We start from the raw sequence: 15,523 nt of genomic DNA, 5'->3' as shown, positions 1-15,523 counted from the left end.
TATGTGGGAACTTGATTTTCCTAATTACACTGGCTTTGGGGTTCTAGACGAGCGCTGTTCAATGGAAATATAATGCAAGCCATATAAGGAACTTAAAATTTTCTAGCAGCCATGTTAAAAAATTTAAAAGAAACAGATGAAATTAGTTTCAATGTTTTTTATTTTACCCAAAATATAAAAACACCATTTTAACATGTAATTAGTATCAAAGTTATTGATGAGATTATTTTACATTCCTTTTTAGTACTAAGTCTTCATTGTCTGGTGTGTATTATTTTACACTTACAGCACATCTCATATCAGACCAGCCACAATTTCAAGTGCTCAACAGCCGCTGGCTAAGCGGCTACCATACTGGACAGCGCATTTCTAGACCCTGTGAAAGCCATGGACTACATCATCAATATAATACCTGTACACATAAAACGTATGCAAATTAGGGGGTCCACATTCTAAGAAGTCCATTCAAGATTTGGCCACGAACCAGGTCAGTGGACTCTTGATTAAAAAACCCCTTACATCTTCTCAGCTATATGAAGAAACCTGTCACGTCTCTCTTACATCCACTTCTTTTCTTACCTCACCATCACAGTTCCCTCAGCCATATGTCCCAGTATTGTAAGAATATGTCAAACCAGATTTTTCTTAGGTTTGTATTTTTCTGATTTGTAGGTGAACGTGAGTAAAAAGAAAGGAGATGGGGATATACTGAAGGATCTTATGAAAACTGCAGGCACCGCCAAGGTCAGGGAAGCCCTTGGAGATTACCTGAAGGCACTTAAGACGGGTAAAGAAGGCAACCCTTGTGAACTAGAGGGTCCCTTTTGCACTTACCCAAATAATGCTCTGCACTGTGGTCTGGATTCCCAGGTTAGGCTGATGTCCAAAGCTCCAGAAACAACTCTGTATGCTGCGGGATAAATTGTAGTCTGGGGGATAAATTGTAGTCTGGAGGTTGAGAGCGAGTCAGGAGTTAGACCATAATTAGTAATTATCAGGATTTTATGCAGCGTGAACCACTTTGCCTACAGAATTGCTGAAAGTTTTCTGGAATGATAGTTATTTAATCAGTTGTTTTTATAATTACTTGTTTAATGTTTGTCTTCCCTGCTAGACTGTAAGCTCCGTGAGGGCATGGAAGGAGTCTGTCTTGTTCACTGCTATATCTCCAGCATCTAGCACAATGCCTGGCATGTAGTAGGTGCTTCGTGAATCTTTCTTCAATGAGTGAATGAAAGTGACTGCAGGTGTTACAGGTGCAGTTGAGACTTATTTAGATACCCCTGCCCTGTGTGGGGTTGAGGTTATTGTCTTCTTCCCTAAATTAGAGAAGTTACCTGCCAGGTAGAATAGCCAGCAGGGCTTGTATGTCTGCACCTCATCCTTGGGCTCTGCCGAGTATTTAGGTGTTGGCATAGATGGGTTTGGGGGTTACACTTTTCCCACGAGATCACACATGCTGCTGGCCCACAGGCTTGAATACTGTGAGGCTGAGCTCTGTGAGATGATGGTGAAGCAGGAAGCCTAGTGTCTGGTTTTGACAGTACGTGAAGGCCATAAAGCTATTAGTAGTTAGGTGTATAAAGTGGAGCTTTTTTGAAAACAACATTTGAAAATTATGCTGTTTTATTAAGAACTAGATAAAAGTGAGGCATTTGATAAAAAGAAAAGGATTAAAGGCATTTGTTGCTATGGAACTCATGTTAGTGATTAGTTTTGTGTAAAAAGTACAGAATAGTCTTGAAATTCTCAAAATGCTGTGGGAATTCTTTTTGTAAATATCAGTTCCTTTATATTCTTACATACTGTTTTCAGCTGCCTTACTCTTTGTGCTGGAAAGGAAAAAGTTCTTTATTAAAACCATTTCTCATACGTTTTCTTTGTAGAATTTACAATGGGAATGATTTTACCAACCAAAGCTATGGCAACCCAGGAGTTGACTGTTCAAAGGAAACTGAGTGAGACTACCTTGCAGGTATGACCTCTGGTGGCTCATATGCGGGAGAAGGGGAAGGAAGTGCTTATTGAGAAGGCTTCAAAGCTCTAAACAGCCTTGTGATGATGGAGAACTGTAAAGGGTATTGAGGAGGGCCAGTTAATCCACCGTTATTACATCCCCTACCACTTTGGGGGGAAATGATGAGACTTCCATCCATGATGGAAGGGACCGTATAAACTAGCCTTTTTGTGAGATAAATATTGAATTTAGTTCAAGACTGTTGTAAAGGCATTGTTGTTTTGGTAGGCAACAAATTACAAGTGACTTTGAGGTCACATACCACAGTGGAAGAACCTTCTCGCCAGACTTTTGGAGGATTGGGAGGTTTTAGATCCTGTTCTTGGAATCTGATGCTGGGGGATTGACACCCTTTGGGCCTAAGTGCTGTTGTCTTTCATGTGCTTATCTTTATGCTCCCTGGGCCATATTTACATATCCAAGTAGGACTTGGGCTCTGAAGCCATAGACTGGGAGTGGAACAGAGAGGTAAGGCGCATCGAACTCTGTTTCCAAAATAAAGACTAGAATTGGTGGTGCTAAAAAAAAGGCTTTTAGTGGAAGAGAGTCTGTGTGGGACATTTTAGTGTTTTACCAGGACTGGAAGACTACATTTTTTAAATCTTGTCATGCTGATTATGCTTTGGAACCTTTTCTTTTGAGATCCAGGCCTCCTCTCCAGTGGCACTGGGTGTAAGGATTCCCACTGTGGCACTGCACATGATGGAACTGTTTGATACAGCTGTCGAGCAGCTGTACAGAATCTTCACTGTGAAAGATGTGAGTAATATCTCAAGCTAGGATCTGAAATGCTGACATTGGGAGAAAATACAGCACTAAGAACTGAAGCTGGTTTTTGGTTTCCTGCATGGCCATGTTTTTCTGATTGAAGAGATCTAGAAATCTTTAGGATAGTTTGAGGCGGGGAAGCTGTCCTACAGATTTGAGTAGGGAAAAGATGGGCATTTGGGGAGAATTTATCAGCATTGAGGGATTTGGAGCAATTTAGTGAGCTTTCTTCCTCTGAAAGAGAGGGAGAGAAGAAGATAAAACTATCATTAAAAGCTATGTATTCACAATTAAACAAACCCAAACCACAGCAACTGCTGTATTAGCACTTTACATTTAGGTTAAAAACATGATAGCATGTGCCAGAATAACATGTCTGTTGTATGTTTTTCTTGGTTAGTTGGTGCAAGAATTTTCTAAATCTCCTGCTGTATTAGAAGCTGAAAAGGGAGGGAAATTCCAGATGTTTGATGGGGACATCACTGGTGAATATATAGAATTGGTAAGTAATCTTAGGTTAAAAGAAAGTAAGCTGGGAGTGACTCTTCTGTTATTGCTTTATTCGTGCTGTTTTAAATGTGCTTTGGTTTTTATCTGAGTTCACAGAAACTTGAGAACTTTATTAAAGTTGTGTTATAGGGCAAATAAAAAATGTTATATGTAGTAAATAACAACAAAGATGAAGCTTTAGTTTCACAGTAATTGTGCAAACATTTATGATTTTAGAAGACACAAGTATAATTCCTCCCAACTCTTGGTCTATAAGTTTCAGGTTTCTGACACTAGGGTGTGTGTTGCCAAATGTAAGTTGCCTCGCCGTTGACATGGGCTCTGAATTGGTTATCATACTTCTGTCCTTGATGTTACTGCTGTTACATTTTGGCACTAGGGACAACGAATTCGCAAAGGTGCTGGCATATAAATCGGAAGATGGGTGTGTATGTTGTTCACTGATTACTTCTCATACATAGGGGCTTTCATGAAAGGATTTGGTGTTTTTCTTTGCTGTAGTATTGTATGAAGTTTTAAAAGATGTTTTCAGTGGAATTTCCCGTTTGTTTTCAGTTAACAAATAAAAGGATCGTCATGAAATGGAGAAGTAGGAACTGGCCAGAAGGTATGTTATTAGCACTCTTTTAAGTCCAAAAAACACTCAAGTTTTTTTTTTCCTCCTGCTATGAAAAGCAGATAGTGCTACTGCATGGGTAAATTTTTCTTTTCATAACGCAGTAATAAGCTTTCCTTTTTTTCCTTCCAGAACACTATGCAATAGTTGCACTGAGTTTTGTGCCTACTCTAGGGCAAACAGAATTACAACTGAACTGTAAAGGAGTTCCCGTGTGTGAAGAAGAGAACATGAAATTCTGTTGGCAAAAGCAGCATTTTGAAGAAATAAAAGGTTTACTGCAGCTGACCACCCTAAACAGCTGAGTTAGAAGATTTTATAAAGGGCATTATTTTTTGTAAGCAGAGAACATGTCACGTTTACCTCTTCCCTCTATCATTCCTTTAAAAAAAATAGTCAATTTATATTGGATGAAATCCATGAACTTATACAGAACTGAAAGCATTGTTTGAATCTTTACTATGACTAGACTCGGCACTGAGTTAAAAGCAATGTGAAATTAGGTACAAATTTTATTGCCTATAGATGCTCTCCTGGGAATAGATTGAGTCCCCAGGTACAGATAGTTGAAGTGTCCCAAGCTAAAGCTTGTCCTAGCAAGCTTACCATTAGCTGTAATTTTAGTTCAGGAAGACAAATAAATGGCATGTGGATATTGTTCCTTTATTTTACTTCAGGGTTTCTGAGGTGTGTAGCTCTTAGGTCGTGAAACAGTAGTGTGTTGCATTCAGGAGCATGTTGACGTGAGGGCAAGCTGGCTGTACTGTTCTGCTTCTCCCTGCAGCAGTTATGCACTTCGGGGTGGTGAGGGTTGAAAAGTCTCTGGAAAAAGGTACTTTTTGGACTGCCACTATACTTCTAATGAAATAGAATATAATGGATAAAAATATGTCCCCCCCCATTCACAGTTTTCTCATTACTTTCATCTGAGAAGACTGAAGCAAGGTATGTAAACAAATAAAAAGTCATCACAATCAGTTTAATTAAGTGCACAGAATAGCAATCAGTCATGTCAATAAAAATAAAACAATTATTTTTACATCAAGTGTGCTTTATTTCCTCCACAGGTATTCTGTTAAATAAAGCACCATTTATATACTGCCAGGCCACAGCTAAAGAGGATTCTTTACAGAATCAAATTTCTTGTGGTTGTTCCGTATACAAGTAAACTTAATTTTGATAATAAGAACCACAGCGATTGGAGGCAATCTGCCTCTATTATAAGGTACAAAACTGGCACAGAGGACACCATATTATACACAGTAAAAATGCTGTAAGTTTAAATTACATTGTACAGGGCCAGGGAACCCTGTTCCTCCCAGACAGCCATATTAAATGAAAGCCACTACAGGGAGCTCTTAATTACATAAAACATATTCATTATCTGATTGCCCTTTAGAAAGTATACTGAAGATGCAAATTTTTTCATCTGAAGTTCTGCCTGACCAAGAATTAAGCCTATAAATCTATCTTGCCATTCAAGCAGAGAGCACTGGACGAACTGAAGCACAAAAACAGAAATAAGCAAAACTTATACAAACAGCATTGGGGGTGGGGGCGGGGGTGGGGTGACCTTAAAAGTAGACATGCTACATCTAATGTCAAGAAGCAGCCTGGTTTCCTTTGCCAGATATCCTCATGACCACATGGATTGTAGATTCAATGGTCCTACACAGGGTATCTAAAATGTCGTGCTGCTGCATGTGACTAAAGAGTCCTCTGGAATGGCCACAACTGAGTGATAAAGCAGCCTCAGGGTCCTGGGAGGGCAAAGCTTGACCGTCACAGCTTCTCAAGTCAGCTAAGTCAGACAGAACTGCAGAGAGAGAAGTAGAAGGGAACTCGGATTCTTCCTCAGCAAGGTTAGAATCCTTGGAACAGTGGAGGTCTTTAAATTCTTTACAGTCTTCAAATCTACCATTGTCAGACTGTTCTTCCGCATGCTGTGACCTGGTATTTGACGTGTCTTCTGAAAACGAAGATGGAACTTCCACTCGGTATTCTTTAACAGAACTATTTTCAGGGGAAGGAAGATCTTGCTCGGTTCCTGGGTCGATGATTGAGGAGTCTCTTGTCTCATTGTCTGAGGTGCTAGTTGGGGTCAGGACCTCCCTGGTTTCCGTTTGCATGTCACTCATGCAGCTGTCTACGGTGCGCTCCTCATCACTGCTAACACGCCGCCTTTTAACAGGAGTTGCCCCTTCATCATCTGAAAAGGAACATCAAAACATTCTCTGAAAGGAGTCATTAAGATAATACTGGGGGTGTGTGTGGGAAAGTCCATTTTTTAGCATCATATTCAGGAGGCTCACACAGCTATTGTAAAGTCAGCAGCACAGAGTGTCTTCTTCCCTTCTCCCACCCTAAAGTCAATATTTTATTAGTCCATAAAGCTAACCTTTAGTTTTTCCTTCTTTGGCTTCTTGCTCTTGGAGTGAGTTTCTCTGCTGCAGACAAGTCCTGCATTTGCTTAAAAGCTCTTGCAGAGTTGGAATTAGAGCTGGGTTTAATTGTTTGGGAGTGTGTACCGACAGGAGCAAAGCAAGTGCTCGCAAGTCCTACGAAAATCCAGATAGGGACATTTCAAATTCCAAAACCAACTTCTGACACAACTGTAAACAGTTTAATTGCACATATTTACTTTTCCAGGAATCCATCCTGGTTCCTCTGGTATTTTTAGAAGAATGCTAAAACTAGAAAGCCAGTGTTAAACGATACGATTCTAATTACATTTCTATTGGTTCCAAGTCACTAATACCATTATTTTATGCACCACACCACTAATTTAGTCAGCCTGAAGACCCAAATAGCGCTTTCTGAAAATGGAAAAGGGGGTGGAAATCAGTACTAGAACTTACATTGGAACTTTAAAAGCAAACCCTGAATGGTGATGAGCAGGTCAGGCCTCACTAGCCTAGGGATCAGTCTCCAGGTTATGCTTGACTCCTGGTTGACGTCACAAGGTCTTCCTCACTTCGCCCTGTAATCCATTCTGGCATCTAAGCATTTTGTTACTTGGGAGGCTGCTGCTGGACGTGAGCAAGCACGTTTCCAGGGTGCTTCATTACTCCATGACATGGCTTTTGTGGGAGTCTATACAAGGCAACCAATTCCCTAGTTTTAACTGGCTTTATATTCAGATTACTAATCCGATTTTCTAACAGACACTAACAGAAACATCACAAGTAACAGTTCAAAAATGTGAAGAGAGAAACAATGTCTCCCTGTAGTGGTCTTATTGCCCTTCACATTTAATAACATTAGCTCATGTCTACTAAGGTAAGAGAGTGTGCTGCATACATACAAGGCAGAGTGAACACATTTTTATTTGGCTAGTTTTTCATCATACATGACTTCTGGAGTTTGAATAAGTTAAAGTTATATATATAGTAAAATCATACTAAGGTGAAATTTAGGAAAATTCTGAAGTACATGACTACCTTTGCATGGTTCTTACCCCATTTAAAGCAGCACTTGCTCTGGAAATTTCAACTCTGTTGGTGAAATCAGACTGCAGGTTCTGATACTGATTTATCAAGTTTGTAATAAGGGTGCTGATCAAATTGGCACAGTTTGCTTCAGAAAACACTTGACCTTGAACCTGAAAAACACGATTAAAAAAATCTCCAAAAAAGGATCAACACAGTGAAAAGCATAACCATGAACTAACTGGAAGTAACGCGCTGCACTTCCAGCCTGTGACATACCTTTAGAAGAAAATGTGTCATGAATGTGTAGACAATGTTGTTGTTTAGGAAAGTTCTTTCATCCATTAGGATACATTTTATATATTCTGCAAAAACAGGATCTTCACACAAAAGCTTGATGCAGTTTTTTGACATAGCAGACTAAAGTGGGGAGAAGAGGCACTGATTGGTTAAGCACCGAAATAACTGCAAATCTTAAATACACTGCTTATGATATACATCTGAAGTCACTGAACATCCTATTGGAAAAGCCACTTTTTTTTTGGCTGCACTGTGCGGCTTTGCTGGATCTTTAGTTCCCTGAGGTGGGCCCTCAGCAGTGAAAGCAGAGTCCTAACCACTGGACCGCTAGGGAATTCCCAGAAAGCCACTTTTACTTCAGTCTACTAAACTTTCAGTTACAGCAACTGTCCTCCCAATAAAAATGTTACTAACTTGGACTTAAATGGGTGAGTGTTAGAAGAAGAGATTTGTTAAAAGTTTGAATGGCAAAACTGAACAAATATGTTTTAAAAGAAATGCTGCTTTAGTATCTAGCTATTAAGAGTTAATAAGAACTGGACAAATAAGACTAACAAATAGGATGATGTCTTCAGGGGAGAAATAATAGATAACAAAACCACCCATAGAGAAAAGACAAATTTTAAGAATTAAATTTATTCCCTAAAATGAGTTAAAACTTTCACTGTATAATCTCATTAACAATAGTAATTTGTTTGGTAAATATCCCCCCACCCCCCACCCCCATAAATACTGCAAAGGTAAACAGCAAATCTCTTCTCCTAATTATCTCACACAGAGAATTAGTGGGTCCCAAAATATGGAAATTGGACTAAAATTTGGTTTTCCTGTTTTCAAATGGTCATGGCTCTTAAACACAAGTAGTATGTCTTTAAGTAAATATATTCCCTAGATTATTTATATGTGTGTTTTAATAGATCATTTATATGGAAAAAAATGGACTATTTTAGATAATATGTACATGTATATACCTATATATTTTATTAGCATAAGTACTGTGGTAAGTAAACTGCTCAAGGTCAGCCAAGATATAACGAATCAAGCAGGACCAGCACCCAGGTCTTCAGATCCTTGGTGTCGGGAAAACCTGCCTTATTCTACTGGTCATAGTCTCTCCCTGCTGCCTGTATTTCTTGCACAGCACAGATGCTTCTATAGGGCTGGCAGGGGCTTTGGAAGCCTTAGATGGTTTGACTTTGTTTTAAGGGAAGTTTTGGGGGTGATGAACTCGGTGGAAAAAAAGCCAAGAGAGCAGTACAGTGCAGAAGCAGATAAAGCAATAGGAAAGCAACAGGCAATGGCAGAGTAGAGAAACCAAAAAAAGCAACTATCTAAATCAAGAGGGATGAGAAGAGCGGCAGCAAGTGGTGGGGGGTGAGGGGGAAGCAGAGATCTGTTCCACTTTACTGAATAGACCACTCAGCTCAAAAATCAACCAGCAAGTTGTTTTCTGAATGTTTACTATGTACTAAGCCATGTAATTAAAAGAATACTAGCCTATCAAAGATTCCTGGTATAGAAAACAAAATGACATTTCTTTAGAAATAAAGATGACTCAGATAAAGTCTACACTTGAGGAGTTCATGGTTTGGGACAAGGAGGCAAAGAAGCAACTATTACAGTATCATGTGACACACATCCATTAGGAGAATATACAGAGCACAACTGCCTGGTCAAGAGGCTGGACCAGACTCAGAGTATTCCAGATCTAAATGTGGGTAAAGGTTTGTGCCAAAGGAATCTCATCTTCCGGGAATGAGCAGATGCACTCAAGCAAGAAACCAATAGTTTCTTCAGGGTCTAAAGAGAGTGGGGATCCTTTTTACGGCTGATCCAAGGAATGAGCCAAACCTTAGGATCAGTCTAGTTTCTTCCCCACTCCCCACCATTCTCTCTCCACAACTTAACAAGCAGTATTTAGGTGTCCACTTTATTTTGAGGGGTTGGGTCTTAGACTTAAGATAGGAAGGGTACCGTGTTTCCTGTTCTCAATGAGATTGTTGATAAAACAAGTGCATCAGACTCTTAAAAGACTGCTCTGAGGTACATAAGCCAGAGGTTAAGGACAGACTGCTGAAATGGTTTCTGCTGGAGCTTTTGGAATGGTGGAGGGGAGAAGAGATGGATGGGGGAGATGAAGGAGAGCAAGAAGTAGCTTATGCCTCTTGCCCTAATATCTCCCTTTTCAGACTTTTACCATAACTGTTTACATTGGCCTTTAAATGAGGAATTCTACTATAAACAGCTTGTCTGAAATATCCTTTGTAATGCAAATACACAGAAATAAAAAACTTCAAAGGGCAACTAGATGCCCACTGCTTAACAGTTACTATTTCCATTAACAGTATTTTACCTACCAAGATTCGAAAATATTCCCAATATCCAACCAGTTTTCAACCCAGCGTTCCTAAAATTACTGACCACGTGGTCGGATGAGATGAAAGACCAAATCATCTAAAACTCATTTTCTTTACCTGAGTCTGGCATAGCTCAGTCCAAAGTTTGGGGAACAGTGCAAGATGAAGTGGCAAACCTTCATAGGCAACTAGGACACCTAATATTTGAAAAGAAATCAGAATAGGTTATAAATATAAATTATACTACTGAGATATTAAACTCTGCAGGTATAATATAGCTATTTCTAGTCATAACTGCATATTTTCTATGTTTTAGAAATACATAAAATACTTAAAGGGGAAGGATTCATTCCATCAGAGTGCAGTACACTTTGACTTTATTTATATCCCATACCTCATTCCCAAAAGGACCTGCGACAACTTAAACCAATTCTGATTTTTGAGAATTAGAACTTTATCTGGGAGAATTTAATAAAAGTTATTGCAAGTGGTTCCAAAGCTTTCTTGGATTAAGATACCCCTCTGCATATTAGATCATATTACGTGGAATAGCTGGACTTGCAGTTGGGGGGGGGTGGGGGGCGGTGCAAGTTCAAACAGAGAATGTGAATTAGAAAACATATCTTTTATCTTGTTCTCCAAAGATGAGAATTACCTTATAGTAGATTTAGATAAATTCTGCTCTGAGTCTAACAGCTTTCTAGCCTTGTCCTCAGGATCTTTCCGGTGGATCATACTTATTAGCTGCTGTATGTCAGCATCCTATTTGGAACGTCTAAGGTATTAACCTTTCCTCTTCTTTACTATTCCAGATGTCAAGTATGTCCTTAAGAAATCTGTTCCCCTACCTACCCTCTGCCCTCCTAGCTCTCTCAAAGCACAAAAGTTGTAACGCCACAGTCAGTCGTAAGTAAATTTTCCATCTTCCAACACTCCCACCCCCCAGGTAAAGTATAATCATAGAGGAGAAATATAATACAAGTTACCCTCCTCCAGTTAAGAAAAAAATTATGAGTAACACCTGAAGTTGGCAAACCTTTTCTATAAAGGGCCAAACAGTAATTACAGGTTTCCCCTGCTTATGAAACCTTTCATAAGCTGAAACAGCATGAAGTGAATAAAGCAATTACCTTTCTCCATAAAAGCAAAATCCTCTTTGGATTTCTTCTGGTTAGCAAAAAGAGGTACTAATGTAGGTATTTCATGAAAGTGAAGTGGCATAAAGCAAACTTCTGAAAATTGGGGGGGGGGGGGTACCTGTATTTCAGTCTTTGCAGACTGTTTAAGTCTGTTGCAATCACTCTACAGACAACACTAAATGAATGGGTGTGGCTGTTTTTCAATAAAATGTTATTTAAGAACAGTAATTTTCATGTATATCACAAAATACTTAGAATCTAGTTTTGTTTTGTTTTTTTAATTTTAAATTATAAAAACTGTTCTTAGCTTGCAGGTAACTCATTGGTTGTACAAAAACAGGTAGCATGCAGGCTATTGTTTGCCAAACTCTGTATCAGACCATGGCTCTGAGAAAATCTTAGGGACATCAGATCAGTCATCCAATTTAGTCACTGAAGGACGCCTGGACTCCCTTTTGTGGGAAAGCCTATTTTTATTTTCTTGTCAAGATTAATCCCTTTGTAAAGACCCAAGGAAACTATCCCCTTTCTCCATTATCCTAACCTAATCTGGTTGGGGTTGGAGGCATTTACCCATCATAACATCACAATACACATAAGCAAATCAGGGCATGTCATCAACACTGCTGGTACAGGGAAGAAAGTTCCTAATTTCCCATGTCTCTATATCATCATTACCCATAAAAGTAGAACAGGGGTTGGCAATATGGCCCACAGACCACTGCAAAGAGAGTCTTCCAACCCTGAACTAAAGGCTGCCCTGACATAAACCCTCTCATGTGAAAGCAGGCTTTATACTACAATTTAAGATCCTCTAGACTTTATCCACCTCCCCCCACATTATTCCGCAAAGTAAAACAATCTTTATTCCTATTTTCCACAGCCACTAAAAAGCTAGCACTACCACAACAAACAAACAAACAAAACGAAGGCCTTCTATGATCTAAGATTGTTTTCAAGTAATACTCTGATTCAAATATCTTTTACAAGTGAAGAACAAAATAAAAATACTAACATCTGTTGTGCTAGGTATGTCAGATGATCACATTTAATTTTCTCATCAGCTTTGAGAGGCCCTATATTACCCTCATTTCCCCCACTTTTTTGGATGAGGGAATTAGGCTCATCCCAAAAGCCAGTGAATGTTACCCCAGATTTATCTGCTTCTAAAGCCCATAATGTTTTCAATAATCAGTGTTTCCCCAAACTTTAGTCATTCATGTATCATTTTCATGACTTTTCCAATTTAGTCATCGAAGGATGCCCAGACTCCCTTTTGTAGGAAATGTTTTCCTCTCAAGATTAACTCCTTTGTAAAGGGATTAATCTGTCCATCACCTGTACTGTTTAGTTGATACTGTTCTTTAGATTCACTCAGAGAAGCAAATACTACATTAGCCTTTCCTTAGGCAATATAACATCCAGGAAAATCATGCATTTGGTGTGCGAATTATTTATTTTTCTAATAAGTAAGATCTACTCATATTTATTAATATGAAAATTATTTTCCCTGGGCCATCTTGTATACTACACTCTGGAAAACACTGTGCCACCCATGGTGAGCTAAAGACACCTCTTTCACAGTCCTACCCTATTCCCAATCTGAGCTGCACCTCCTTTAAAAGGAAGGCCGTCCCTTCACAGTAGGAGTTTCAGTTTCCTTCCAGCATTTCTCAAAGCACTGAGGATAAAGCATATCTTGGCTTTGTCAACTTAAGGTAGAGGCCAGAGCCATCCTATTCCACATATTCCTCCTCCAATACCTTCTGGGGTGTCTCACTGACTGGGTGCAAAGCACAGGGAGATGCAATCACCAGCATTCACAGGCAAACGTCCAAGCCTTACCTCTGTAAACAGGATGGGCAGGCCTAAAACATACTGGCTCCTCTATCACTTATCTTTCTTCACCCTGTGACTTCAGGCATCCTTAATAAGGGTCCTTACCCCACCCTGTTCCCACCCAGGAAGGAACTAATATGCAATAATGAAAAGTTGTTTCAAACATCTTTTCCTCAATAGTAGCACCTTATATGTAGAAGCTGCTGGGTGTCTTTAAAAGAAAAATCTTTTAAAAACTGCTTTTGTAGGTAAAATGGTAATTCAGATGACTGCTGTGAGGATGAAATATTTCATACGTATATTTACTAGTTAGGGTTTCTTCTATCTGAATTGTGCTATGCTTCTTTGTCAAGCTTTCTATAGTATTCATCCCATCCAAGCATTACCCACGGGAAGTGGGAGCTTCAGCCACTAGATGAAAGCCCACGGCTAATGCTCCACTGCAAGACTGAATCAAGCCTAAGAATATCTTCTAATTCCCGTATTTCTGACTTCATACCCACCAAGCAACCTACTGTTGTTTATTCAGCTTCCCATGTAAATTACTGGAAAAAATCTGCTGGCCCTACCATGTAACATTCAGATCCCCGTCCCAGTTCTTCTCTGTAAATTAACAAACTGGTAACCAACCCCTAAATTATACATATGTCTGTTAAATGCAATTACTATGTATAACCTAGGATAAATGGATTTGCCCTTGGTGTATGGGTAAAAGCTGGCTTCTGATCTGTACTGAATGATTGGCACTTGTCTGAAGTATATTCATCCTAAGAAGCCTTCTGGGAAACAGCTAACCAGTTGTTTCTCCAATCAGTACCACCTTGATATCACAAAAAGCTGAAACATGAACAAGAGCTGTGCTTTTATATGAATTTTTAAGCAGTTTACTTCTATCAACTATATTAATTTTTTAAATTCAGATTTTGAAGATAATGGATTTTCTAGGTATATCATGTTACTTGCAAAAAAGCTTTTAAGAAATCTTTCACTTTAATGCATTAAGAAAATTTCAAAAAATAACATCAAATAATAAAGGTAATAATCTTGTTTTGTCTCTAAAAATGAAAATTAAATGATGAAATATAGGGGTGTGTTATTTAGTTTAATTTTACTTGAACATTTTGTTCCTTTTGGTATGATTTGGGTTTGCAGTACCAATTTTCTGTTTTGAAAAAAATTTTTTTCCTCAAATATAAACCAATGCATGATCATTACAAATAATTAAAATGTTATAGACATTTAACCTAGAAAATAAAAGCATCCCATAATTTTATACTTATATAGTTAAGAGTATAATCTTTTTTTTTTCATGTACTGATTTTTCCCCTTGTTTATAACAATGTGGTCATATTCTGTGTATTTTCCAATTTGCTTTTTTCATGTGAAAAAAGGTCAACTCCTTTTTATTTTAAAGACTATATAATACAAATAAACCATATTTTACTTAACTAAGCTTATACTGATAGACATTTGTATTGTTTCCAGTTTTACCCAATACAAACCAAGTGAAAATAAACATCCTATGTATGTTATTGTACACTTTTATGGGTAGCTTTAGGGTGGATTCCTAGATCTGGTACTGCGGGGGCAAAGGGCACGAACAATCTAAACTGCCTCTCCAAAGTGACTCCATAATAAGATCTCCTCTTTCTCCAAACTGTTTAAGTATGCATATCATCTAAACTTTATCTCATAGTTGAGGGGGAAAAAAAAGAAATATTTGTTGTCTGCTTTATTAGTAAGGATGGGCAACTTCTCATATGGTTACCAAACATTTACTCTGTGTGTGTGTGTGTGTGTGTGTGTGTGTGTGTGTGTGTGTGTGTGTGTGTGTGTGTGTGTGTGTGTGTGTGTGTGTACTGCCTTGTTCATGTCCTTTGCTATTTTTTAATATTCTTTACCATCTTACCGAATCCTAAAAACTCTTTGTATATTGGCACTACTAGCCGTTTATCTGTTCAGAATGCAAATATTTTCCCCATTAGCTGTATGGATTTTAATTCAATTTATGGCATTTTCAACATGTAGTATTTTCAATTTTTATGTAATCAAAAATTTCAATCTCTTATTTTTACTGTTTCTGGGTTTTATGTCCTGCTTAACATAGTCCTCCAAATCTCTAGGTGATGTCCACATGATCCTGTTTTTTCTTTAATATTTCTAGGATTTTATTTTTCACAATTAAATATTTAATCCTCCTAGGATGTGTTCTGGTCTAAGGAGCAAAGAAGATATTAAAGTTTTGCCTCTCTTCTCCCAGACAGCTAACCAGCTATCTGAATACTACCCATTTTCCACTAATCTGATATATCATCTTTATTATCTACCAAATCCCTGTGTATCCTTATGTTTGTTTTGGGGCTGTTTTTCCACTGTTCCACCTATGTGCTTCATCTGCATCACATGGTTTTAATCATTAGAGTTTACAGCCATTCCCTGGGTATTCACGAGGGATTGGTTCCAGGAGCCCCTGATGCTTAAGACCTTTATATAAAATGGTAATACAATGACCATAGTGGAAATTTCAATTCACAGTTGGTCCTCTGAGC

General features: G+C 38.5%; 2 protein-coding genes across 13 annotated transcripts in view; one reads left to right on the top strand and one right to left on the bottom strand.

Annotated features, from left to right (window-relative positions):
* LOC130856880 (activator of 90 kDa heat shock protein ATPase homolog 2) overlaps positions 1-4,797 on the top strand; it is a 29,546-nt gene extending 24,749 nt beyond the window's left edge. For 3 of the 4 annotated variants that reach the window (XM_057741867.1, XM_057741870.1, XM_057741871.1), the window contains 6 exons: positions 673-787; positions 1,887-1,975; positions 2,660-2,776; positions 3,186-3,287; positions 3,851-3,902; positions 4,044-4,797. In XM_057741867.1, coding sequence (XP_057597850.1) covers positions 673-787; positions 1,887-1,975; positions 2,660-2,776; positions 3,186-3,287; positions 3,851-3,902; positions 4,044-4,216 — 648 coding nt within the window. In that variant the 3' untranslated portion in view covers positions 4,217-4,797. The remainder of the gene's footprint in view (positions 1-672; positions 788-1,886; positions 1,976-2,659; positions 2,777-3,185; positions 3,288-3,850; positions 3,903-4,043) is intronic. The other variant, XM_057741869.1, reaches the window with a different exon arrangement.
* Positions 4,798-4,874: 77 nt separating this feature from the next.
* Positions 4,875-15,523, bottom strand: part of USP34 (ubiquitin specific peptidase 34) — a 236,077-nt gene continuing 225,428 nt past the window's right edge. For 7 of the 9 annotated variants that reach the window (XM_057741860.1, XM_057741861.1, XM_057741858.1 and 4 more), the window contains 5 exons: positions 10,114-10,193; positions 7,619-7,759; positions 7,369-7,512; positions 6,310-6,469; positions 4,875-6,120 (listed from right to left, as the gene is read on the bottom strand). In XM_057741860.1, the coding sequence (XP_057597843.1) occupies positions 5,513-6,120; positions 6,310-6,469; positions 7,369-7,512; positions 7,619-7,759; positions 10,114-10,193 (1,133 nt within the window). In that variant the 3' untranslated portion in view covers positions 4,875-5,512. The remainder of the gene's footprint in view (positions 6,121-6,309; positions 6,470-7,368; positions 7,513-7,618; positions 7,760-10,113; positions 10,194-15,523) is intronic. The other 2 variants (XM_057741862.1, XM_057741863.1) reach the window with 2 other exon arrangements.

The sequence above is a fragment of the Hippopotamus amphibius genome, chromosome 7 (assembly GCF_030028045.1).
Source record: "Hippopotamus amphibius kiboko isolate mHipAmp2 chromosome 7, mHipAmp2.hap2, whole genome shotgun sequence".
Lineage (NCBI taxonomy): Eukaryota > Metazoa > Chordata > Mammalia > Artiodactyla > Hippopotamidae > Hippopotamus > Hippopotamus amphibius.
The sequence above is the reverse complement of the archived record's forward strand: the minus strand, read 5'-3'. Positions and strand labels throughout refer to the sequence as shown.